The 24,290-nt window shown below is 60.4% G+C and overlaps 4 protein-coding genes across 5 annotated transcripts in view; 3 read left to right on the top strand and 1 right to left on the bottom strand.

The window, feature by feature from the left end:
- Positions 1-6,502, top strand: part of Rundc1 (RUN domain containing 1) — a gene marked incomplete in the record, with an annotated part of 7,529 nt that extends 1,027 nt beyond the window's left edge. The window contains 4 exon segments of the mRNA XM_013519241.1: positions 2,428-2,586; positions 3,485-3,683; positions 3,947-4,066; positions 4,568-6,502. Coding sequence (XP_013374695.1) covers positions 2,428-2,586; positions 3,485-3,683; positions 3,947-4,066; positions 4,568-5,430 — 1,341 coding nt within the window.
- A 3,628-nt stretch (positions 6,503-10,130) lies between these two features.
- Positions 10,131-12,094, top strand: Rpl27 (ribosomal protein L27). Of its 2 annotated transcripts, none has more exons than XM_005394492.1 (5): positions 10,131-10,222; positions 10,476-10,558; positions 11,194-11,363; positions 11,809-11,919; positions 12,009-12,094. In XM_005394492.1, the coding sequence occupies exons 2-5, from the start codon at positions 10,478-10,480 to the stop codon at positions 12,055-12,057; spliced, it is 411 nt and encodes a 136-aa protein (XP_005394549.1). In that variant the 5' UTR covers positions 10,131-10,222; positions 10,476-10,477; the 3' UTR covers positions 12,058-12,094. The 2 variants fall into 2 exon arrangements, with proteins under 2 accessions (XP_005394549.1, XP_005394550.1); XM_005394493.2 differs by having other exon boundaries at positions 10,177-10,288.
- Positions 12,095-12,623: 529 nt separating this feature from the next.
- Positions 12,624-20,619, top strand: Ifi35 (interferon-induced protein 35). Its single transcript, XM_005394494.2, has 7 exons — positions 12,624-12,855; positions 17,808-17,906; positions 18,396-18,543; positions 18,620-18,726; positions 18,793-18,979; positions 19,061-19,167; positions 19,261-20,619. The coding sequence occupies exons 1-7, from the start codon at positions 12,820-12,822 to the stop codon at positions 19,450-19,452; spliced, it is 876 nt and encodes a 291-aa protein (XP_005394551.1). The 5' UTR covers positions 12,624-12,819; the 3' UTR covers positions 19,453-20,619.
- Positions 19,559-22,510, bottom strand: Vat1 (vesicle amine transport 1; the record flags this gene model as incomplete). The annotated part of the gene is given in 5 exon segments (XM_013519246.1): positions 19,559-20,491; positions 20,772-21,013; positions 21,625-21,714; positions 21,795-21,965; positions 22,303-22,510. Coding segments are annotated over 5 exon segments (792 nt in total), but the record flags the coding sequence as incomplete, so codon positions are not given.
- Between the last annotated feature and the right edge of the window lie 1,780 nt (positions 22,511-24,290).

A 24,290-nucleotide genomic window follows, 5' to 3' on the forward strand; every position in this document is an offset into this window, starting at 1 on the left:
GTGCGGGTGGCAGAGCCACCGAGCGCATGGCCTTGGGTGTGTCCGGGACGGGCGACGGGTTCCGGCTCTCGGAGGACAGAGGCCTGGGAAAGCGTGAGGACGTGAGGCGCGTGGAGACGGCAGCCGAGACCGCCGGGCTCCCGCTTGGCCTGTGCGGCGTGGAGTACTAAGTCCTTAGCACCTCTGGTGCGGGGTGGAGCCCAGGGCCTTGCACACGCTCGGTCCACGCCGCGGCCCCGCGCTTTTGCTGATGGGGAGAATGAGCAAGTGAGGAAAGTGAGTCGGAACCCGCGGAAACTCAGGTTAATTCGCATGCTTCCCTAGAACCTGGACAGCCGTTAAGTCTTAACACTCTCTCGTCTGAGCGAGAGCTTTGGCCGTCAGCCGGGTCTCCTAGTAGCCAGAAGGTCCGCGACTCCCGGTTGTGCGAATGTGCTAACGCTGATGGAGCTCTGCTGCACCAGGAAGTTGTTCCCTTAGCGGCCTCGAGGCCCCGGAAGAGCAGTGTGGTCCATGGTGAGATTGAGAGGCGCTGCTTTTCACATTCTTGCTCTTGCAAGTTACAGCCCGCACGTGGCTCTCTTCTCACTCAGACTGGTTTTACCGCGGAAGACGTATCAGTAGTAGATACTGGCTTGTTTATTTTCATCTGAACTCTACCCCAGCAATCCGGTGTTTACTTTCCCACCCTTCGCTGCACAGACCCAAGCTTCTCAGGCAGGAGCGGCCACCTCAGATGACCACACTGAGAGATAGAAACCGTAGCCGACGTGGTGGCACACACCTATAAGTCCAGCACACAGGAGGCTGAGGCAGGAGAATCACTGTGAGCTGGAAGCCAGCACAGGTTACATAGTGAGTTCAGTGGCAGCCTGAACTACATAGGGAGACCCTATCTCAAAAAGACAAAAAGAGAGAAGCCATGGAATGACTGTGGCCGGGCCCTGCTCAGGAGCAAATGACGCCAGAGGTTCTTTGTGGTGATGGCACCGTTTTATTGTTCATTTTCACTTTCAGAAATAGTATAACACTTTAAAAAGAAAGTGTGCTCCATCTTCCCCATGGCTTCCTCCCACATGCGTGCTTCCCTAACCGGTCCTTAGCTTCGTTCATACGGGGAATGGCACCTGTTCTTTCCAGCCCAGCGCCAGAGCCCTTGTTGTCTCCTGTGGAGCTGGTTGGCCACACTCTAGCCGCTATCGCAGGTGACAGAGTCCACAGGGTGTCAGGGAAACAGGATCAGGGTTTATGGCTGGAATACTAACAAAACAAAAACCAAGCCTCTTTCCCTGGTTCTCTGTCCTTGGCTGGCTGGACAACTTCCTCCAGAGTCCGGCGTTTGAAAGTTGCCATTCTGTACCTCAGTTAGTTGAGTATCACACAACAAATAGTACCGAGAGCTGCCTGTGCCGGCCGCTGCACTGGGCACGAGGGATTTGAGGTCAGCGCCCGAGCCCTTGAGCAGTGGATCGCTGAGCGGGGCCTGAGCTGGGGAGACGAACACGAAGTGCAGGGGAGGGAGTGAGCCCTTAGAGGAGACAGAGGCCTTTGCTCGTGGAGGAAGGGTCCTGGGGTTCCGAGAAAGATGAGGCTCAGAAAGGGTGGGGGGACGTCCTAAGAGAAGACTTCTTGCAGAGCAAAGCTGAAGCCAGCGGGCTGCTTTTTAAAATATGTGACCAAAAAGTTAATCTTTTGCTTTTTGTTTGTTTTCTCTCTACCTTACCTCTGGAGGGCTTGGTAAGTACCATTTTAAGGTTAAATTTAATATCGTACAGATGGCTAGTTCCAAATGCGGTGTTACACCTGGGAATGCCTTTTTTTCTCCTTTTTGACGTATGCTAGGCGAGTGCTGTACAGCTCAGCTGTGTCCCCAGCCTGTGTCTGCAGAATTTCACTGCACAAAGTATTGAGGAGTAGCTGGCATGTTTCATTCCCGGGAGGCCGTTTTGGTCAAGATCAGTTTTCTCTAGATTAACTAGACCTTTGAAAAACAGGAAGTAGTCTTAACAAAAGGCCCCATTGTATTTAGACCCAATTGCCAATGATGGGCAGATGTTTTCTTAAGGAAAATACACGTATAAGAAATCAATATTCAAGCTGGTGTGGTGACATATGCCTGTAGTCCCAGCACTCAGGAGGCTGAGGCAGGAGGATCACTGTGAGTTTGAGGCCAGCCTTGGCTACACAGTAAAACCCTGTCTCAAAAAAAAATCATTCTTGCTCTTGAACCTGTCTCACGAGTTGAGTCACCCATCCGGGTATCCTGGAAGCAATATTGTCTGGTCATTACCACCTGAGCGTTTTGTCTGTCTGGTGCTGGGGCTGCGCCAGGCCCGTGGGTGTGGGAGGCAAGCCCTCCTCCACTGAGCGCGTCCCCAGCCACACTGCTCTGGTCTGTAAATAGACTCAGCTACCTTCTCATCTTAGAGCGAGCAGCAGCAGCGGGAGCGCCTGGAAAGCCAGCGGGAGAGGCAGAAGGAGCTGATCCTGCAGCTCAAGAGCCAGCTTGATGACCTGGAGACGTTCGCCTACCAGGAGGGCAGCTATGACTCCCTGCCACAGTCCGTCGTCCTGGAGAGACAGCGAGTAAGTGACCTTGGCGAGGCCAGCCCTTCCCCACGCCCTCGGGCAGCCTGTCTCCAGGAGCCCTGATGGAGGGGACCGTTCACTGCTACATGGGGAAGGCCAGGTTATCTGCATCCTGGCGTCACTGGGATATCTTGGTTGCCATGTGCCCTGACGTTCCGTACAGATTTTCCTTTCATTGTCTAGAGTAGGGCAAGAAGAGCTAGAAGGACCAGACATTGGGAAAAGTCATCCCAGCTGGGTTTGGTGGTGTATGTGCGAGGCTGAAGCAGGAGGATCTTTGGAGCCTGGGAGTTTAAGGCTGGCCTTCCAATATGGCTTCTCTTGAAAGCCTTTAGAGAAAGTAAATACGAAGCTTTCTGGATCGCCAGCCACTGTGGATTATTCACACTGGCACTGAGTGACAGCTGAGTGGCACAGTATAAAGATGTGCAGTATGGCCGGGTGTGGTGTTGCGTGCCTGTAATCGTAGGCTGAGGCAGGAGGATCGATGCACGTTTGAGCTTAGCGTAGGCTACATAGTTCAAGGCGAGACCCTGGCTCCAAAAAAAGAGTGGCAGTTTCTCTCGTGGAGGAACAGAGGGCGCCTGTTCATCCCTAAGAGTAGAAGCCTTGGTGAGGTTCCTTTCCAGCTGGGTGTAGTGGTGCACGCCGCTCATCCCAGCTACTCAGCAGGCTGGGGCAAGTTCAAACCCAGCTAGGCAACTGCATGAAAAAAGCCAGGCTGGTGGCACACACTTGTAGTCCTAGGACTTGGGAGGCTGAGGCAGGAAGATAATGAGTTTGAGGCCAGCCAGGGCTGCACAGCGAGACCTTGGCTCAGAAAAAAAGGAGAACAGGAGCGAGCTCTGCCCCCTCGCTGTTGCCCAGTGGTGGCTCAGTGTCGCGGTGTCGGCAGGTGATCATAGACGAGCTGATAAAGAAACTGGACATGAACCTGAGCGAGGACCTCGGCTCGCTGTCCACTGAGGAGCTGCGGCAGCGCGTGGACGCGGCCGTGACGCAGATCGTGAGCCCGGCCCGCGTGAAGGAGCAGCTGGTGGAGCAGCTGAAGACCCAGATCCACGACCTGGAGATGTTCATCAGCTTCATCCAAGGTCAGCGGGCGGGGGAGCGCGGAGGCCAGGGCGCTTAGAGGCAGTTGGGATCCCCGCCTGGCCCCTCGGGGCCTCCTGTCCAGCGGCAGGCTGCTGACCTCCAGTCTTGGGCGCCTGTGAAAGGGTGGCCCGTGCTGCGTTTACCCGGCAAGTACTTCCCTGCCCGGTGCAGTCACCGCCTCCGCGGCGGAGGAGGCGGGGTTTGTAGGTTTGCTGCCGGGCCGGTGCCCGTTCGCGCCCCCTCTCATATCTCCTGGTTGCAGATGAAGCAGGAAGCCCCTTGCAGACCGGCAGCAGACCCTGCGTGTGCGAGGCCAGCGGGAGGGCAGCAGGCGGCTGCGGCGGGCCGGGCAGCGGCCGGGGCTCCCCGGGAAGCAGCTCAGGTGAGTGTGGCGCAGGCGCCACCAGACAGAAGCACATGGGCACTGACTTGGGGCTGTAGAGCGGCGCACGCTGGTGCCGCAGGGCTGCTTGGGCCGGTGATGCAGACATTCCAACCGTGAGTGCACACCCGGAAACCACGGGCGGGTGTGGCTGCACGGTAGAGTGCGAGCTTTGCAAGGCGTGCGCGCCGTGAGTAGGTGCGTTGTATGGCATGTGAAGTCTACGTTGCTGCAGCTGGTGTCATTACCTGAAAAGTCCAGGTCCGTTTCGGGTGGCCCCCACCTTCATGTGGCACCTGTGCTGTGGGGCAGAAACAAAACTCAGTCTCTGCCAAGCATGGTGGCACATGCCTGTGGTCCTAGCGCTCAGGAGGCTGAGGCAGGAGGACTGCTGCAAGTTCAAGGCCAGCCTGAGCTCTGCAGTGAGTTCAAGGCCAGACTGAACTATACAGCGAGACCCAGAAGGCCTCTTGCTGATGAGCCACTGTCCTTCCCAAACAGCGAAGGCCCATGGCGTGAAGCACGCCCAGGAGTCGGGGCTGCACCTGACGCGCCGGCTGCTGGCCGTGCTGCAGATCTTCGCCGTGAGCCAGTTCGGCTGCGCCACAGGACAGATCCCGCCCAGCCTGTGGCAGAGGGGCCAGGCCGACAGGGACTACGCCCCCTTGCTGAAGCGGCTGGAGGCGTCGGTGGACAGGGTGAAGCAGCTGGCCCTGCACCAGCAGCCACAGGACCACACGGTCGCCTGCGGCCTCCAGGACACATCTCCGGGGGCCAGGGACGAGCTGACCACGGTGGTGCGGAAGGAGCTAACAGTGGCTGTGCGGGACCTGCTGGCCCACGGGCTGCACGCCGCATCCCCCGGGGCGAGCCTGGTCCTGGCGCCGCTGGCCTGCCTGCTGCCAGCCTTGTCCTCAGGCCCCCAGGCCATGCACCCCTGGGAGCTCTTCGTGAAGTACTACCATGCCAAGAACGGCCGTGCCTACGTGGAGTCCCCTGCCCGCAAGCTGTCCCAGGCCTTCGCCCTGCCCCTGGGTGGTGGTGCCACGGTGACCCCTAAGCAGAGTCTGCTGAGCGCCATCCACCTGGTGCTGACTGAGCATGACCCCTTCAAGCGCAGCGCAGACTCCGAGCTGAAGGCGCTGGTGTGTATGGCGCTCAACGAGCAGCGCCTGGTGTCCTGGGTGAACCTCATCTGCAAGTCGGGGACCCTCATCGAGCCGCACTACCAGCCCTGGAGCTACATGGCCCACACGGGCTTTGAGAGCGCCCTCACCCTGCTCAGCCGCCTCAGCAGCCTCCAGTTCCGCCTCCCCGTGGACCTGGCCGTGCGCCAGCTCAAGAACATCAAGGATGCCTTCTGAGGACGGGAGACGGGTGGGACCCGCGTGGTGACACGGTGTCCGCGGCCCTCCCCCTCGGCGCCCCCACGGTTCAGGCCCTCCTGCTGGGAGGGGGCGGAGCTCCTCCGCACAGCACCTGGGTTCCCGGGTTCCAAGAACGACACAGCCTCTGCCCCGGCGTGTGCCCGTGGTACTGAGCCTGCGTCTCAGGAATCAGTGGCAGGCACAGCTCGTGCCAAGCCCGGCACCCACGCCTGGTGTTTAGAGCCGCGGGTCTTTGGGGCAGTCACAGAGGACTGAGCTGCTGCTCCTGAGGCCGGAGGTGCCTGTCGGTGGTGCTGGGGCTCCCCTCATCTGAACCGCCCAGGAGCCCGGGCCGGAGCAGAAAGTCCTGGCTGAGCGCTGCTTCCCCACCCCGCTCCAGTGCCAGCCAGACCCCGCCCTCGCTGCCTGCAGAACCAGGGGCGCGGGGGAGCTGTGTTTCCATAGGGGATGGTGGAGTGGGATAAGGGAGCCCGCGGTGCAGTGGGAAGAGAGCCAGTGTCTGACCCCGGGTCCTCCGCGCTCCCCAGACAGGAAGTGAGGAGACCCCAGACCGCTTCCCAGTCGAGCCCTCAGCACTCAAGTGTCTGCCTCCTGTGCCGCGCTGTGCGTCCCAGGCAGCGACCGCCGGGCACTGCTTGTCCTGGAGCTGGACGGAGGCGCAGGTCTGATGGCCTGGTCGGTCCTGCAGTGGGGACAGGAACTGCGGCAGGTCCCCGTGGACACTGGCTGCAGAGCGCCCGTGGGCCCTCACCTGTGAGTCCTCACGGTCACTCAGCTCACACGGGCCCGGCTCCGCTTGGTTTGTGCACTTTGATGTATATTTTAATTTAAATTGTAATCAGCAACATGTTACTTATTTAAGCTGCATTATTGCTGTTTCATTAGACTTGGTCCCATGTCCCTGTAAACAGGGCAGGTGTAGGGGGTCAGGGATGTCACTGGGGGCAGCGTGCTCGCCTGGTCCAGTCCCCAGCACCACAAACTCGTAAGTGTGAAGTGTGACAACGATGCGTTTGTGATTGCCAATAAAGTCACGGTATTTTGTGTAGCCACTGTGCAGAGCAGAGAGCCCTGGGCTCTGCTTCCTAAGCCCGTCAGCCTCGTCCCCGTCTGACTCAGGTCCTAGGGCTCCAAGAGCTGTCTGCTTCCTGTGCTGTGATCTGCTCAGATCTGGCGGGAGTGGTGTGTGCTGGGGGGGTGTGGCTTTCTACCTGAAGAAATTCACTATAAAGCGTCCTGGACGTCATCACCCCCTTGCTGGGTCCTGCAGTCCCATCCTGTATCCATCACCTTCCTGTCTTCGGAACACAGCACCTGGCACCCGCTCAAAGAGCCGAAGTCTGACTTGGCTCATGGTGGCAGGGGACTCGTCCGTGGTCAGCCAGCTCCAGGAAGACGGAGCGTGGCTGAAGGTCCTGGCAGAGCAAGCAAAGGAGGGGCAGCATCGGAGAGGGAGGGGCCAGGGACCGATGGGGTGCCCAAGGCCGTGCCTCTGTGGCACACCCAGGCACACCCAAAGCTTTGCCTTCCTGATCCTTAGGTGGCCGCCAAGCCAGGTTGACACAGTTCCACACCACATGTGCTGCTCTCAGAAGTGGCACCTCGCGGCCCTTTTGGGAACTGGCGTCTTGCCCAGACGAAGCCACGGGCGCAGCCCTGGGCTCACCCTGCACGTGTCACAGAAGCTCCTGTGCATTCAGGCGGGCAGGAGGACTGCGCAGGGCACAGAGCACTTGCTTCGTGTGCGTGGGCCCCGGGTCCTGTCCCCAGCACTGAGGAAGGTGGCTGGCATGGCGGGAGCAATTTGTGTCATCCTCATTAAGGCCTTCTGAGATTGGACCTTGGTATCCCTGCTTCACAGCAGAGGAAGCAGCTACAGAGAAGTGACATTGATTTCTAGCTTTCCTGATGACAAAAGAGCTGGGATTTGGTTTTCTTGTTTGGTTTGGTTTGTCCTTTTTAAAACAGGGTCTCAATGTGCAGTCCAGGCTGGCCTTGAGCTCACTTTGTAGCACAGGCTGGTCTCGAACTTGCAACGATCCTTCTCCTCAGCCTCCCGAGTGCTGGGATTACAGGTGTGCATTGCCATGCCCAGCTAAGAGCTGGGATTTGAACTAGAGCATCCAAATCCTCTGTCTCGATGCTGGACCTGGTGGCACATGCCTGTAAGCCCAGAACTCTGAAGGCTGAGGCAGGAGGATTGCTGTGAGTTTGAGGCCAGCCTGGGCTCAAAAAAAAAAAAAAAAAAAAAAAAAGGCTCTCTTTATCACACACCTCACTGTATGGTGCTGTTTCTAGGTCTGGTTCATTTATCTTTTTTTACCCACCCTCCAATTTTACCTTCTCTCTGAAGAGGGAAAAGTGTTTTCTATATAACGGCCAAAAGTTCAGCTCAGAGCTCTGGGCTGGCTGGAGGGGGGCAGGCAGGCATTGTTCTGCGGGCATTGGCAAAACCCTAAGGCATAGCAACTGGGAGGATGCTGCCAGCATCCCAGACCACAGCTGCCTGCTCGACCCTGGGTGCAGGAGAAGAGGCGCTGTCCTTGTTGGGGGAGCAGTCAAGTCTGCATCTGGGCAGCTATGAAACATGAACCGGTCGTGGAAATGCAGCCCCCGGAGCTGCAAGCTCCATGGTACAAGCCTGCTGGAAGCAATGCACACCTATAACCCACCTGCTTGGGAGGCTGAGCCAGGAGGATCGCAAGTTCAAGGCCAGCGCTGAAGATAAAAGGGGATGGGCTGTGCAGGATTTAGGTAGCAGAGCATTTGCCTAGCATAGTGAGGCCCTGGGCTCAATCTCCTACAAAACATGACCGGCTTAAAGCCCAAGGTGACTGCAAAGTTTTTTTGGGTTTTTTTGTTTTTGTTTTTTCCCAAGAGAGCAAAAGAGCAGATGGGGCCTGGGGTTTAGCTCAGCAGCACAAGACCTGCCTGGCAAGTGCAAGGCCCTGAGTTCAATTCCCAGTACCAAAAAAGAGCAGGTGAAGTGGCTGGGAGGAGCCCATGGAGGCAGAGGCAGGTAGTGTGGTGTTGTGGGACAAGCAGTGGGGAGAACTTTCCACATAGCCAACTCCACTGCTCCACTAGGGCTGTCCACAGAGCCCAGGCAGCTGCTCTTTGAGGCCCTTTCACCTCCAAATGTCCTGTTCCAAAGAAGCAGAAAACAACTGGACACAGCCAGGCATGGTGCTGCACACCTGTAATCCCAGCACTCAGGAGGCTGAGGCAGGAGGATCATGGAGTTGAAGGCCAGCCTGAACGATATAAGGAGACCCTGTCTCAAACTAGAATAAATAAGTAGATATATCAATAAAATTACTGGGCTGGGGATATAGCTCAGAGGCACAGCACCTGCCTGGCAAACACAAGGTACTGAGTTTGATTCTCGGTATCAAAAAAAAAAAAAGACTGGTAAATAAAATTACTAAAAAGAGAGAAACCTGGGGATGCCGGGATGCCTCCATATCTTCCCCAAGATGAATCCCATGTAGGACTTTACATGTTCAGAAGAGCAGGAATGTGAGGCTGAGGCAGGAGGATCACTGCAAGTTTGAGACCAGCCTGGGCTACAAGTGAGCTCAAGGCCAGCCTGAACTGCACAGCCAAACCCTGTTTCAAAAAGACAAAAAACAAAACAAACAAACAAAAAACAACCCACCCAAAAACAAAAAAACTGAAGAGCAGGAACTATGAGACACTTTGTCTTCCTCTTGACTTGGAGAGTACCCCAGGTGCACGAATTTGAGCCAGAGATTCTTGGGGGTCATAGGGGCACCATCTGAACTGGAAAACCGCCTGAAAGGTGGCGTCAGGAAGTACTCCTGATGAGGGATGGGAAGGAATTCACTTGGGAGAAAACTGGACAGGTTCAGACCTAGACCTAGATGGGACGGATCATCTGCGCAAGGTCGGACTGGGGTGGCTCTCGGGTAGGCAACTCACTGATCCTCTGAATTGCGTGCAAGTCCCTCATCTCTAACTAGGAGGAAAGTGACCAAAGATGCAGAGTCGCGAGGACTGAACATTCTGTGGCTCACATGCAGCGCCGGACACTTGCCGGGCACACTTGGTGCGGTGGCACCGTCAGCAGCCCGGCTCGGAAGTCGGAGGGCTCAGGTCTGAGTCCCAGCTGCACCGCTGCTGTCGGACTGTGCGGAAATCGCTCTCTGAGCTGCCGTGCTTTCGGCCTAGGACAGGGACCGCGCAGTGCTGTCGCCTGGGGCATGGTGAGGATCAAATCAGTATAATCAGATCGACCTGGCCTGGCAGCTGCATAGTGTGGACTGTGGCAGCGGGGACATCGCCAGGCTGGTTGGAGGCCAGGACCCTCGTTCTATCTTTTTTTTGTTTTGTTTTGTTTTGTTTCCGGTACCGGGAATCGAACTAACGACCTTGTGCTTGCCAGGCAGGCGCTGTGCCGCTGAGCTAAATCCCCAGCCCCTTCGTTCCATCTTTGTCTCTCCCAGTCGCTAACAGTGAGCAGGACGGGACAGTAAAGCCGAAAGTCCAAGGGCAGAGACACCCTCTGTGCGCTTCCCAAAGCCGGAGACAGGACTCCTTTGCTCTTGTCTACGGGTACAGCTGTTAATAAAGTTTGATTCAAATGCCCGCCCTGCCAGGCTCTGCTTTCCCGCCCACAACACAGCCTAAACATCATACACAGAGTGGCTTGAGGGGAGGGACCGGAAGTGACGTTGCCGACACAGGGTCAAAGGTTAGCGGAAGTGTGCTTCCTTCTTTTCCGCTGTAACCCGACTCAGCGCTGTCGGTGGGTAGGGGCTCGGGCAAGGTCTCCTAATCTCCCGCCATCCGCGATCGAGGGTTTCCCCCACGGGTGCGTTCTGTGTCTAGGTGCCCGGCGGCTTCTCGGCGTGTCCTGTCCCGGGAGCAGAGCCCGCGGGCGGCTTGGGCCAGGCGGCAGTGGGGAGCCTGACGTCCCGGGCCTGCATCCTGGGCTTGCTTGCGGGCCGGGGACGGCTCGGGGCTGTACGGAGTCCTGAGCGGCCCCTCTTCCTCTGCAGCCATGGGCAAGTTCATGAAACCGGGGAAGGTGGTGCTGGTCCTGGCCGGACGCTACTCCGGACGCAAAGCCGTCATCGTGAAGGTGCGGGGGGCGGCGGGCCGGGGCCGCGGGAGGGGCCGGGTGCTGGGGCCTGGGGCCGGGCGGGCGGTCGCAGCTGCGCCCCGAGACCTGCGACGGGAGAAGCTGCTTCATCCGCAGCTCCCTCGGCAGCCGGGCGGGTGGCGCACGCCTGCCGACCCGGCGCTCGGAGGCCGAGGCAGGACGATCTCGGCGAGTTGGAGGCCAGCTTGGGCTACATGATGAGACCCTGTCTCAAGTGAGAAAAGGTCACAGCTTGGGGCGCTGAAGTTCCTCACTGCTGCAGTCTCCCTGTGGTTTTGGGGCTTCAGCCGCAGACCACCACCAGTGAGGCTGATGTGGAGACCCGAGAGCAGCCTGCCCTCCCCTCCTCCGCCCGCCCGGGTGTGGGTGCCGGAGCTGGGCTGCGTGGCCCCGTCCTGGCGCTGCCCTTCATTAGCGGTGTGACGGGCGAATGCCCAGCGCCCCAGTTTCAGCTGCGGCGACTTCTGCCCGCACCTGGCCGCCGGGAGTAAGCGCCGCACTGTGGGTGCGCAGCGTGCCTCGGACCTTTCCCGGTGACTGGGGGCCCGGGCGCCTTCAGCACGCACAGGGCCGAGCGGACCCTCGGGTGTGACCGCTGCTGCTTCTTGGCGCAGAACATCGACGACGGCACCTCCGACCGCCCCTACAGCCACGCTCTGGTGGCCGGGATTGACCGCTATCCCCGCAAAGTGACGGCCGCCATGGGCAAGAAGAAGATCGCCAAGAGGTCGAAGATCAAGTCCTTCGTGAAGGTGTACAACTACAACCACCTCATGCCCACACGGTGCGTGCTCTGCATGCAGCAGGAGCGCGGGCTTGCGGGCATGGCTCCCCTTGGCCTCCAGCCCCCTGCCTGGGGTCCTGGCCGCCTGCCTCCGTGCTCCTCTCGCCGGGAATTACCAGTTTCGAATAGGGCCAGGCATGCCTGTGTGTGACCCAGCGTTTGGGAGGCTGAGGCAGGAGGAGCCCGGAAATGTGAAGTCTTTCTGGACTGTCCCGAAGGGCAAGTTTGGTGAGAGTGGGGGTGTGGCTTCGCACCGGCCTGCTCGCTCAGGGTACACAGATTCTGGGTTTCAGTCCCACTGAGCGCCCCAGAAAATCCAAAAGAGCAGGTGGCTGGGAGCACGTGGACCTGCCCTGGACCGCCGCCGGTGCCAGTGTGCAACAGGGCTCCTGGGCCAGCGTCAGAGCCCGCCGCCGAGCGCCCCGGCTGACCGTGCCCTCCGCAGGTACTCCGTGGACATCCCCCTGGACAAGACGGTGGTCAACAAGGACGTCTTCCGAGACCCGGCCCTCAAGCGCAAGGCCCGGCGTGAGGCGAAGGTCAAGTTCGAGGAGAGGTGGGCGCCGCTGGGGTGCGGGCGCGGGGCGCGGGCCCCCCGGCCCCGGGCCGCGCGCGTCTCCCTCACTGCCTCGCGCTCTCTCCTAGGTACAAGACCGGCAAGAACAAGTGGTTCTTCCAGAAGCTCCGCTTTTAGCTGTTTTTGTTTCCATCATTAAAAATTAAAAAAAAAATGTCTGTGGCCCGCTGTGTGTCTCCGGAGGAGGGGTGGGGGCGCAGGAATCGGGGCGCAGCCCGCCGCCTCTGCAGCTCTGCCCGGACACCCCGGCCTCCGCGCCGTCACCCCGTCCCAGGGTCAGCGAGCCCTGCTGAATCCGAACCCGATGCCCAGCGCCTGGCGCGCCGCCTCCCGCAGCGCTTCGGCCCCACTGCAGAGGCCCTGGGAGGGAGGGACTCACCCCAAGTGCTGTTTAGGGAATCAACCTAGTCGGGCTGAGGCAGGCTCAGCTCTGCCTGCTCAGGGTCCCGTGGGGAGGAGCCGAGGCCTTTGCATCAACCCCACTCCCAGCCTCTATCCAGAGGGTCCGATCCTGCTAGGTTGCCTGGGCGGGCCTTGAGCTTACGACCCTCCTGCCTCGGCCTCCGAGTGGTAAGCTCGGACGTGCGTGGCCACACCCTGGGCAGAGCTGATTTCCTGAATCGGGCCGTGACTGAGCCACGTCCCGGCTGATGAATAGTCGGCCGCTCGCGTTCTCGCGTTCGCGGGGGCCAGCGCGGGCCGGGCCAGGCCTGGGAGCAGAGCGCGGGCGGAGCTGCAGCCCCGGAGGGAGGAGCAGAAAGCCCCGCCCAGGGCGGAGAGGTTCGGCTGGTTCGCGGAAACGAAAGTGCAAGCACCGCAGCGTGCGGGGCACGGGACCCGGGCTGCAGGAAGCCAGGCCCGCCGGGCCCTCGGTCCTTCATGGAGCCCAAGCCAGCGCTAGGGACCCTCAGCTCGGTGAGTGAGCCGGCGCGCGTGGCGGGAGGACGGGAGCTGTGCGCTCCCCGGAGGGGTCCCCTGCCTGCCGGCCGGCCCCAACACAAGAATTCTCCCCAGCCTCCTCAAGCCTTGGCTTGGGAATTTGCTTTTTTCTTGGTTTTTTTGAGACAGGTGTAGCCCGCGCTGCCCTAGAACTCGCTGTGTAGCCCAGGCTGGCCTCGCACTCCCATCCTCCTGCCTCAGCCGCCCCCAGTGCTGGGATGACAGGCGTGCGCGACACACACACACACACACACACACACACACACACACACGCACCCGCACCCGCACCCGCAGGCTGGGGTTTCCGCGTCCGGAGAAGGGTCCCGGCTCTCCTGGCAGAAGCCGCCCGCCACACCTCCCGGCTCCCTGTCAACCTAACCCTGTGCTCAGGAGCTAAGTTCCGCTCTCAGCCCGCCTCTGCTCTACAAGACAGGGTTGGGCCCGCCCCAGAGCAGCTCCCGTGGGACACACAGCCGCTCAGCCCCGCCGTGGAGCGGTCAGCCTCGCCCGCTGTCCAGGCTTCTCCGCTTCACCCTCTGTGGCCCCTGGTCTGTCAGGAGCAAAGGGCTCTATCCTGGGAATGTTTTCTGTCCAAAAGTGTGGGAAGAAGCCGAGGGAGGCTGAGGCAGGAGGCTCCCCTCGAGATGGAGGCCAGCATGGCCTACACAGTGAGTTCAAGGCTAACCTAGACTGCATAGTGAGACCCTTCGAAAGGAAAAAATTTCAAATCATACTTCGTTCAGATTGTGTTGCCTCAGCAAGTCGAGGCTGTCTAGGGTGAGTGTTCTAGTCCCAGTCTCCTCGCCCCTCAGATGGGAAGATCCTCAACTTCCTCACCACATACCCACTGGGAGAGTTAAACTGTAGAAATTATACTACAAGAATTACTAGCCCTGGCTGGGGATACAGCTCAACGACACAGCACCTGCCTGGAAACACGGTCATGAGTTTGATTCCCAGTACCAAAAAAATAAAAAAAGAATACTAGCTGGGTGCACACCTGTCATCCCAGCACTCGGGAGGCTGAGGCAGAGGATCACTGAGGTTAAGACCAGGCTGAGCTACAGAGTGAGTACAAGGTCAGCCTGAACTGCACAGTGAGACCCCGTCTCAAAAAAAAAAAAGAATTAGGCTGGGTAAAGCCAGTTGTGACACATGCCTGTAATCCCAGCTACTAGGAGCCCAAGGCAAGAGGCCACAAGTTTGGAAACACCTAAGAATTTAGCCAAGATGCCTCTAAACAGGAGCCTGGTATGGTGGCCCACACCTGTAACCCCACCACTGTGGGAGGCTGAGGCAGAAGGGTCACAAGTTCAAGCCCAGCCTGGGCAATTTAGTGACTTACTGAGACCCTGTCTCAATGAAAAAATGGGGGGTTCAGGATGTAACTCCGTGCAAAGGCCCTGGGTTCAGTCCCTGGTACTGTTAAAGAAAATTGCTATTTGGCTTATAATGTGTGTTTTCTCAGGTCCTTAAATACTCTTCAATAACACATCTTAAACTGGATGTGGTTGCGCACACCTATGATCCAGGCATTCTGAAGGCTGAGGCAGGAAGGTTGCTAAGACTTCAAAGCTAGCCCACACTGCAGAGAAAGACCCTGTCTCAGAAGGCCACACAGGAAAAACCCACAAGTCAAAAATGCATCTAGGGGCTGGGGATTTAGTTCAGCGGCACAGCGCCTGCCAGGCAAGCGCAAGGTCATGAGTTCGATCCCTGGTACGGGGGGGGGGGGGGGGATATGCATCTAATCCACCTAACATAGCCTACGTCTGTCTTAGTGACACCGTCCTCTGTATAGCATGCGTCCTTTACCCTTGGGATTGAATGACTTCCTGGTGTCATAAGAGATTATTGTGTCACTTATCAGTAGTCCAGGAAGGGGTCAGAGTTCAAAGTTCACTTCCAGGGCTGGGGATTTAGCTCAGTGGCACAGAGCCTGCCTGGCAAGCGCAAGGTCGTGAGTTCAATTCCTGGTACCGGAAAAAAAAAACAAAAAAAAACAAAGTTCACTTCCCACTGTGTGTCACTTTCCTGCCGTTGCAGAGTCAAAAAAAGTGAGGGTCCCTCTAGTCACAGTTGGGGACGTCTGTGCTTGGACTTCTGGCCCTTCCCGTGATAAGCGCGGCTGTTTTGTAACTGCCAAGTTCGATGCCACCAAATAACTAAACGCCCTGCGACCTGCTGCTTTCTGAGCTGGGTCCCTGGGGCTTGGCGCCAGCCCGCCCCTCCTGAGAGCCAGCAAGGAGCTCGAACCGCCCAGGTTGCCTTTGCTGCCCGTGTCCAGTCCAGGGCCCTTTCCGCACACAGGGCAGCTTCCCGGTTGGAGGATGAGCCCCACCGGAGGCTCTCCGCAGCCCCCGCCAGGCTCCCTGCTGCAGTCGTGGGCCTTTTCCTCTCGAAATGGGCTCCTGCACGTTTGTCCGCGTTTGTTTTGTTTGTGGTGCCAGGGATTAAACTCAGAACCTTAGCACTGAGCTGCATCCCCAGCCCTTTCTGAATTTCAAGGCAGGGTTTCACTAAGTTCTCAAACTGTCCAGACTGAGCTGAACTTGAGATCCTTCTGCTTCAGCCTCCCAGAGTGCTGGGATGACAGGCGTGCCTTTTCATACCCCGCTTGCACATGATCCTTCGGTGCCGCTGCCAGAAGCCCAGCCTGGCTCCCATCGTGGCACCGGGTGGAATTAGAGCCACAGCGTCTGGGTGTTCTCTTCACCCTCGTTCCTCCCTCTGTCCCTCCAGGATTGGCCTTGTGTGTTGTTTAGGGGCTTGGGCTGGAACCCAGGGCCTTGTGCCTGCTCCCCAGGGCTCTGCCGCTAAGCTGCACCCCAGCCCAGCCTGAGCTCTTATTTCTGTTCTGCAGTGCTGGATTTTGAATGCACCACACTGTTGCCCAGGCTGGCCTGCACCTTGCCACCCTTCTGCCTCAGCTTCCAGACAGTCTGGCCCGGGCTGTGGCTCTGTAGCACAGTGCACGCTTAGCATGCAGGAGGCCCTGGGCCACACACACACACACACACACACACACACACACCGCCCCACCCTAGCACCTAAACCAAACCAAAGAAAAACACTGCGCCTTTCACCTTACCCCTCCTCGGGAATCTTCTCTAGTGTGTCCACGTCCTGTTGATGTCAAATTGAAACCTCCTGCTTAAATTTGTTCCTAGGAAAAATCGTTTCATGGGGGCTAGGGAGGCACCTGCTCGGGGGGCGCTGCCCAGAGTGTGCCAGGCCTGGGTTCCATGCCCTGCACGGGAAAGGAAATCTCAATAAGCAGAATTTCAAGCAAGGTGTGCGGTGAGATCAGGATTTAAAGAAGGGAAAAGGGAGAGGAGTTGGACTGAAGACTGCACGCACCCCACAAAACGTTTCCTTTTTTTGTTTTGTTTTTTGGTACCGGGAATTGAACTCAGGACCTTGCACTTGCTAGGCAGGCGCTTGTGCCACTGAGCTATATCCCCGGCCCAGCATTTCCTTTTTGTTTTTGGTCTTTTTGAGACAGGATCTCGCTATGCAGTTCAGGCTGGCCTTGAGCTCACTGTGTAGCCCAGGCTGGCCTCGAGCTCACAGCTACCTCCCGCCTCAGCCTCCTGAGGGCTGGGATGACAGGCGTGCGCCACCACGCCCGGCATCACACTGGATTTCTTCAGTGCTCTCTGTAACAGGCTCACACCTTCCTTTCACTGCACTCACCCAACACACATTTTCTGAACGCCTCTGTGTACCAGGGACTGCTCCGGACCCTGGGGACACCGAGGTGGCGTGGACAGAGTGCCGACTGTCCCAGCAGCCCCTCGTGTCGGAGGGGACCCTATTCAGCAGCTTCCCAGCCGCAGCCGCGAGGCCTCTGCCAGCCCCGGCCACAGAGCTGCGATTGTTCCCGCCTGAGCCATCAGTGGTGTCGCTGGACTGGTTCCAGATCACGGCAGCTGAAAGGCCACTTGGTGGAAGTGGCAGATAAGGGACAGGCTGGGGACGCGGCAGCGTGCCCTGGGAAGCCCTGGCTGGCAGGTGGGGCCAGGTGTGGGGGGCACTCAGCCCCTTGCCAGCTGTAAGGGAGGTGGGGGTGCGAGGTCAGGGAGCCTAGTGGCACCATCCGTATAAAAAGTTCAGCCCAGCCCAGGTGGCAACAGCCCCTGATCCTGCTACTTGGGAGGCTGAGGCAGGAGGATTATAAATTCAAGCGCAGCCAGGGGAAATTAGCAATTTAGCAAGACTTTGTCTCAAAATAATTTTTTTTTTTTTTTTTTTGAGACAAGGTCTCACTGTGTAGTTCAGGCTGGGGGCCGGGTATATAGCTGTGTGGCACAGTGCCTGCCTGGCAAGTGTTAAGTCCTGAGTTTGATTCCTACTACCAAAAAAAAAAAAAAAATGTAGTTCAGGCTAGCCTTGAGCTCACTTTGTAGCCCAGGCTGGTCTCAAACTCGCAAGGATCCTCCTGCCTCAGCCTCCCGAGTGCTGGGATTACAGGCGTGTGCCACCATGCCCAGCTGTTAGCTCTTTAATTTTAAAACAAGGTCTCTCCAAATGCCCAGGCTATGCTTCACCTTGAGATTCTCCTGCCTCAGCCTCCCAGAGTGCTGGCATTCCAGGCTTGTATCACCACGCTTGGTTTCTGTTTTTGTTTTGTTCGTTTTTTGTTTTGTTTTGTTTTGTTTTCTGGTACCGGGAATCGAACTCACGACCTTTGCTTGCCAGGCAGGTGCTGTGCCGCTGAGCTAAGTCCCCAGCCCCCATGCTTGGTTTCTGTCCCTGTTTGCTGCACTCGGCTCTGTAGGAATGAAGCAGCCACAGCTCGGCGGGACTGCTGCCCTTGCAGGAGTCACTGCGAGGCGCCACCCATGCCGGGGACAGAGCAGGGCCAGCCCGGGGCGGGGACGGGGCTTGTTGCCTGCCAGCTGCAGTTCCACTCTCCCATTCCCCAGGCCCTCTCCGCCCTCCTGGAGGACCAGGCCAGGCTGAAGAAGAGGCTGCGGGAGCTCCAGCAGCTGAAAAGGGAGGCCAGGGTCACCCCCAAACTCAAGGTCAGGGGGCAGATGGTGAGTCCGGGCAAGAGCAGGGGCCTCGTTCTGCCGGGGCCGGGGCTTCTGTTCCCTGCTGTGTGACCTCGGCGTGCTCCTCGAGCACTCTGAACCTCAGCCATCTCACCTGCAAAGCAGGCCACCTCCGCCCCGGCCCTGGTGAGTGCTGTGCGGGATGCAGTGCCCTTGTCCCCCCGAGGCCCTGGGACCCCCCCCCACCGCACAAACAAACAAAGGCCGGCCATGGTGGCACACGCTTGTTATCTCAGCACTCGGGAGGCTGAGGCAGAAGAGCCACTGTGAGTTCCAGGCCAGCCTGGGCTACATAGCGAGACCCTGTCTCAAAAACCAGAAAACTGAAACAAAACATATCTTGCATGTAAAGCACACAGCATGGGCCTGGCCTGTGTTCCCCACAGAACACCCAGAGACCAGCTTGGGGCCATCCGCTCCCACCCCTGAAGCTGCGGTCAGCCCCTGTCCGCCCCGCAGGTCCCGTTCCCGGTGCCCGAGGTCCCCCTGGAGTTCCGGGGACGCACCGAGCAGGCCCAGGAAGCGGCCAGGTCCGTGGTCTCCAAGCTGCGTATCTGCTGTCCTCTCCCGGGGGGCTCTGCCCTGGTGACCTTCGATGACCCGAAAGGTGCACAGGGGCACGCGGGAGGGCGCGGGGTGGAGCCGCAGCGTGGGGCCGGCACTGACCCTGTCCTCCCTACCAGTGGCCAAGCAGGTGCTGCGACAGGAGCTGCACCAGGTGGCCCTGGAGGAGTGCCGCCTGCGGGTGCGCGTGCGGCCGCTGGAGCTGCCCGTGGTGCCTGGCGTGCAGGTGAGGCGGCGGGAGGCGGGGCCTGGTGGACGCGCGGGAGCCCCCTGGTGACCCCGTGTGCCGCAGGTGGCGAGCGCGGCCAGCAGGAAGCACGTGCTGGTGAGCGGGCTGCCGGCAGGGCTGGCGCTGCCCGAGGAGGCGCTGCTGGACAAGCTGGAGCTCTTCTTCGGCAAGGCCCGGCACGGCGGCGGCGACGTGGACACCCGAGAGCTGCTGACGGGCGGCGCTGTGCTGGGCTTTGCTGACGAGGGGGGTGAGGCCCGGGGGCCTGGGGGTCGGGCGCCTGTGGCCCAGAAGGAACAGGCTTATGCCCGGCTGCCCTTGCTGTCCCCAGTGGCCCAACACCTGTGCCAGGTCGGCCAGTTCCAGGTGCCACTGGGGGGCCAGCAGGTGCCACTGAGAGTCACCCCCTACATGAATGGGGTCATCCAGGAGGCCAAGGTGAGCACCCTACGTCAGCTCCCCGCCCTCCTGCAGTCCTCCCGGGCACCACCCTGCCTCAGCCTCCTGCTGAGGCTGCAGTTCCCTCCACAGATCCGATGGCAGCCAGTGCCCTGCTCGGTGCTGGTACTGGGCATCCCTGACGTCCTGGACGGCCCTGAGCTGCGAGACGTCCTGGAAGTCCACTTCCAGAAGCCCACGTGCGGCGGTGGAGAGGTGGCCGCGGTGGCCGTGGTGCCCCCTGGGGAGCGGGGCCTGGCCGTGTTCACCCTGGGGTCGGGCTAGGGCCGGGAGCAGTAAAGTGTGTGCCGCGCGGCCGGTGTCCTGTTTGGCTCCTTGAGGGACACAGACAAAACGCAGCTGGGGTGCGGCGGGAGGGAGCACACGTGACTGGGTTTGGCTTTTTACTGACACAAACACAGAGGCAGTGGTGGGGTGCAGCCCATGAGCCACCTCCTCCCTGGCCACCGCGCGGGGGCAGCAGCCCCACCTCAGCTGCCCTGCCTCCTGCTCGCTGTCTCCATGACGACAAAGCTTGGAGCTCAGCTGCAAGCCACGTCCCTGCCCGTAAAGGACAGGGCCCCGACTGCCACCCGTACCCAGTGGGGAAAGCTGCCTGCCTCTGCCTCCTCCAGCGCTGGCCAGGACAGGCGCAGAGGCGTCAGGCCCGCCCTGCACGGAGTCTGCAGCCGGGCGGACGGGGGAAGGAAGCCAGCTCCTGGGGCGGAAAGCACTGGGGGTGAGGCGGGGCGAGGCGGGGCGAGGCGGGGCGAGGACGGGACCCCACCTCGCAGCACAGGTTCCGGCACGAAGGCACCCAGGGCAGACTGCAAGGCCTCAGTGGCAGGCGGGCATGGGACCCCAGACTCGGGCCGTGCCTAGGCCGGGGCTGGCTCCTGGCACCCGGAAGAGGCAGCCTCGAGGCCCGGAGGTGGACATGTCCAGTTGTGCTTAAGCAGCTGGGGGCTGATGGGCAGCAGGGGTGGGCACATGCTGGACTTGGGCGGGGCTGGAGGAAAGTCGAGGCAGGGCAGGGGCACACAGGACAGACGGGAGCGTTAACCTTGGCACGAAAGCAGCGCAGGGGCGGGGACCGGAAGCGGCAGCCTCCCTCCCTGCCCTGTCCTCTGGCAGGGCCCAGACCTCCAAGTGGTCACTTCCCAGCTCCTGCGTGGGTGGGAAGGGCTGGGGCAGGGAGGCTGGTGCCGCCTCTGGGTCCCATCCCCGCGGCCCTGGGCCCACACTAGTCCTTCTCTGGCCCAGGCACCAGGATGACCTTGCCCACGTTCTTCTTCTCCTGCAACTGCTTCATGGCGTCCACCACCTGGAACGGGAGAGGAAGCTTTGCTCCCGACGCCATCCGGCCCCCAAGAGCCAGCTCGGAGGGATCCCCATATCCTGCCCCCCAGGAATTGTCTTTTTTGTGATAAAACCCAGGGCCTGCACACTGAACTATACCACCAGCCCCTTTTATTTTTGAGACGGTCTCAGTTACCCAAGGTGAAGTTGAACTTGGGACCCTCCTGCCTCAGACTCCCAAAACAGTGGGACTGAGGACCCTCCCTGGGGAGCCTGGGCCCTCCTGGCAGGACCCTCACACGCACCTTCTCGAAGGGCCAGACGGAGTCGATGTGGGGCTTGATGTGGCCCTGGCTGTACAAGGCCAGCAGCCGGGCCACCACACCGCGGAGCAGCTCGGGGTCCTCCTCCAGGCTGCCCAGGTAGAAGCCGCACACAGCGCGGTTGGACTGCAGCAGCTGCTGGGCTGTGACACTGAACTGGTTCCACCACGTGCGGGCGATGGCCATCAGGTTCCGCTTGGGGCCTGTCATCATGTTGGCCACCCCTGCAGGACAGGGACAGCAGCACCTGTGACCCGAGCTCTCTGAGTCCGCACCTGCCTGCCCCGGCCTATCGTCCTTGGTCCCAGGGCGGGGCAGGCAGGGTCCTAACCCTAGCTGACTCAGCAGGTGCCTTCATCTTTAAATTTACTTTTTATTTTTCTTGGCCCCGTGTGTGGTACAGTGACAGTATTCTTCTTCTTTTTTTTTTTTTGTCTTTTTGAGACAGGGTCTCACTGTGCAGTTCAGGCTGGCCTTGAGCTCACTCTGTAGCCCAGGTTGGTCTTGAACTCCCAAGGATCCTCCTGCCTCAGCCTCCCAAGTGCTGGGATTACAGGCGTGTGCCGCCACACCCGGCTAAAGCAGCTTTTTAAATGGAAATCCACCTCCTCCAAGAAGCCTGGGGTGGGACCAGAGGAAGGCAGCCTGGCCAGTGTTGTACCCAGAATGGTCCCCAACAAGAGCGGAGCAGACACAGGGTTTACCCGGCCCCACAGAAGGCAGGCAGCCGAATGCGTGACCCAGGACTGCCCGCAACCCTGACCCTCTCCACAGTTCTGCCCCAGGGTCCAGAACCCGGAGACCCCGCGCCCCACCCGCTGGGAGGCTGGCTCACCGTAGGTGACGACCTTGCCCATGGGCTTGAGCAGGCTGTAGCCCTTGGCAGTGTCTGAGCCGCCCAGAGGGTCCATGACGATGTCCACTCCTGTCACAGGGCAGGGACAGGCTGTGCTTGAAGAGCTGCACACGGGGCCCTCTCCCGCCCGGAGCCGCCCGCCCGCCCACCTCTGGGGGAGATCTTCCTGACTGCGTCCACATAGTCCGCCGTGTGGTAGTCGATGGGGTGGGCCACGCCGTTCTTCCTCAGTGCCTCGTGCTTGCCGGCCGAGGCCGTCCCGAACACAGTCACATTCTCCACCGTGCGGCACAGCTGCAGGGCAGCCATGCCCACTCCGCCTGCCGAAACACCGCAGGAGGGGGCGTGGGGCCTCACCTGGGTCCGAGCCTCCCAGAGACTGCGCTCCGGCCCACCTGGGGACCCAGGTCCCCAAATTTGCACAACCGACCCTAGGGAAGGGTGGCTGACAGCAGGGCAGGGTAAGCGAGGGCACGCTGCCAAGGACACCAGGTTGGACCAGGAGCCTGTGTTACCACGGCAACCCCGCGCAGCAGCCTCTGGGCACCACAGGCCGAGGCCACCTGGTGTTGCCATAGCAACAAGCCAGCCAGCCTGAGGGGAGGGGCGGGGAGCTGGGGAGGAGCGTGGAGGGGAGGGCAGGTGGGGGTCGGTCACCTGCAGCCATGTGTACCAGGACGCTGTGGCCCGGCCTCAGGTTGCCGAAGTCGAAGAGGACCATGTAGGCCGTCAGGTAGTTGGCCAGCAGGGCTGCAGCGTCTTCAAAGCTCATGGCCTCAGGCATGAGGAAGGTGTGGGCGGCAGGGACTGTGGCTTCCTCCTGCCACATGCCCCACCGGGTCAGCACCATCACCCGGTCCCCGACCTTGAGGAAAGGAAGAAGAGCGCCATCGGTCACCCCAGCGACCTCCTCCTGCCCCTGTCCTGGCGGGTCCGGCACAGTGCGTGGCCGGAGAAGCAGCACTGCGCCAGGTCACAACAGCGTCCCCGCAAGAGCCTGGCTTCCTGATGCTCCCTGCGGCCGGGCCTGTTCCAAGCACCCGCACAGAAGGGCTCTGTGGCTGGACATGGTGCACGCCTGTTATCCCAGCTCTAGGAGGCCGAGACAGGAGCATCAGTGCGAGTTCAAGGCCAGCCTGGGCTACATAGCGAGACCCTGTCTCAAAAAACAAAGTGAACCGTTCCATCAGTGTTGAGGTAGACCCTGCCCTTATCTCTGCTTCACAGACCGTACTCTGTGTTGTGTAAGAAGCTACAGTTAGGCTGGAGGTTGGGGTGAACGTGATGCCCTCCACCCATAGCTGCAGCGTGACCTCGGGCAAACAAACTAACCGGTTTTCTTATCTGCAAAGTAGGGAAGTTACAAGGCTTAAGTGGAAAAAGCCCACTCAGCACTTCGGCAAGCTCTCAGGGACCAGAGTGGAGGGTAACAGTCCCAGTGACAGTAACAGGGAGGGCGCCGTCCAGTAACCAAGGAAGAGACCAGCAGCGGGTGGCAAGGGCCAACTCGCGCACGGACCTCTGCACTGGGTGTGGCCACGCCACCAGCGCTGGGGACCCACAAAACCTCCAGCCAGATCCAGAGTGGGCAAGGCTAGGAACCCCACGTCCCCTCGGCCCCGAAGGGGAAGGAACGAAGACAACAGGTCCTTGCAGGCTGGCACCCGGGGCCACGGGCAGGACCAGCATGATGGGGGACAGCCCACTCCTGGCCTGGCTCCAGCCAGGAAGGAAGGAGAGGCTTGGGGTCTAAGGGGGAGTGGGGCAGGACTCCTCTGACCTTCACCGGCCCCTCTCACGCCCCCAGCCGGTGCGCCCCAGTGAAGAGCCGGACCAGGGGCAGCTTGGGCCTCTTCCCTGCTGCTGCTGGTGGGAGCTGGGGTCTGGGAAGGAAGCCTGCGCGGGGACCAGGCCTGCGGGCCCGGCAGACCCGGGACAGCGCAGCAGCCAGGTCAGGTGGCGGCCAGTGGGACGAGGGGCCCCGCAGGCAGGAGCTGTCACCGAGGGAGGCTCCTGCCTAACCGGCTGCAGGTCCACTCCAGACCCGCCCGCAGACACCGGGAAGCGGCGCCCCCATCCAGCCCTTACATCACAGTCTTGCGATTTCCTGTATTTACCCGGCGGAAAGCGTGGGGAGGGCGGTGGACGGCCCCGCCGGGCACCCAGAGCTGCACCTCCCTCCCCCCGCGTTCCTCTCCAGTGAGCGACACAGGCGCGGGGCGGGTGGGGCCAGCGTTGGACTCAGGGAGAAGCCTCTGAGGAGGGGCGGCCGGGAAACAGACCCCAGCCCCGCTCGGGCCGGGAGCCGCCCCTGAACCCCTAAACACATGCTTCGAGAGGCCGCGCCCCAGGGCGCTCAGAAAGTTGGTCACTCAGAGGTGTCCGGTGTCCGGGTCACCGAGAAGAGCGACCGAGGAGGAGAACGGGACTGGCAGAGCGGGGCCAACCTGCTCCACGCCGCCCTCCAACCGCCCCAGGTTCAAGGCCCGGGCCCCCGCGGGAGGCCAAGGTCCAGCCGGAAGTGCCCGGGCGGCGGGGTCCGGGCGGCTGAGTCACCGCAGGAAGGGGGCGCGCGGTCACTGAGACAAAGATCGCCGGGCGACGGGCGTGTCCCGCCCGCGGCTGCTCGTGACTCGGTTAGGCCG

Source organism: Chinchilla lanigera, unplaced genomic scaffold (genome assembly GCF_000276665.1).
Source record: "Chinchilla lanigera isolate Chin_1 unplaced genomic scaffold, ChiLan1.0 scaffold00050, whole genome shotgun sequence".
Lineage (NCBI taxonomy): Eukaryota > Metazoa > Chordata > Mammalia > Rodentia > Chinchillidae > Chinchilla > Chinchilla lanigera.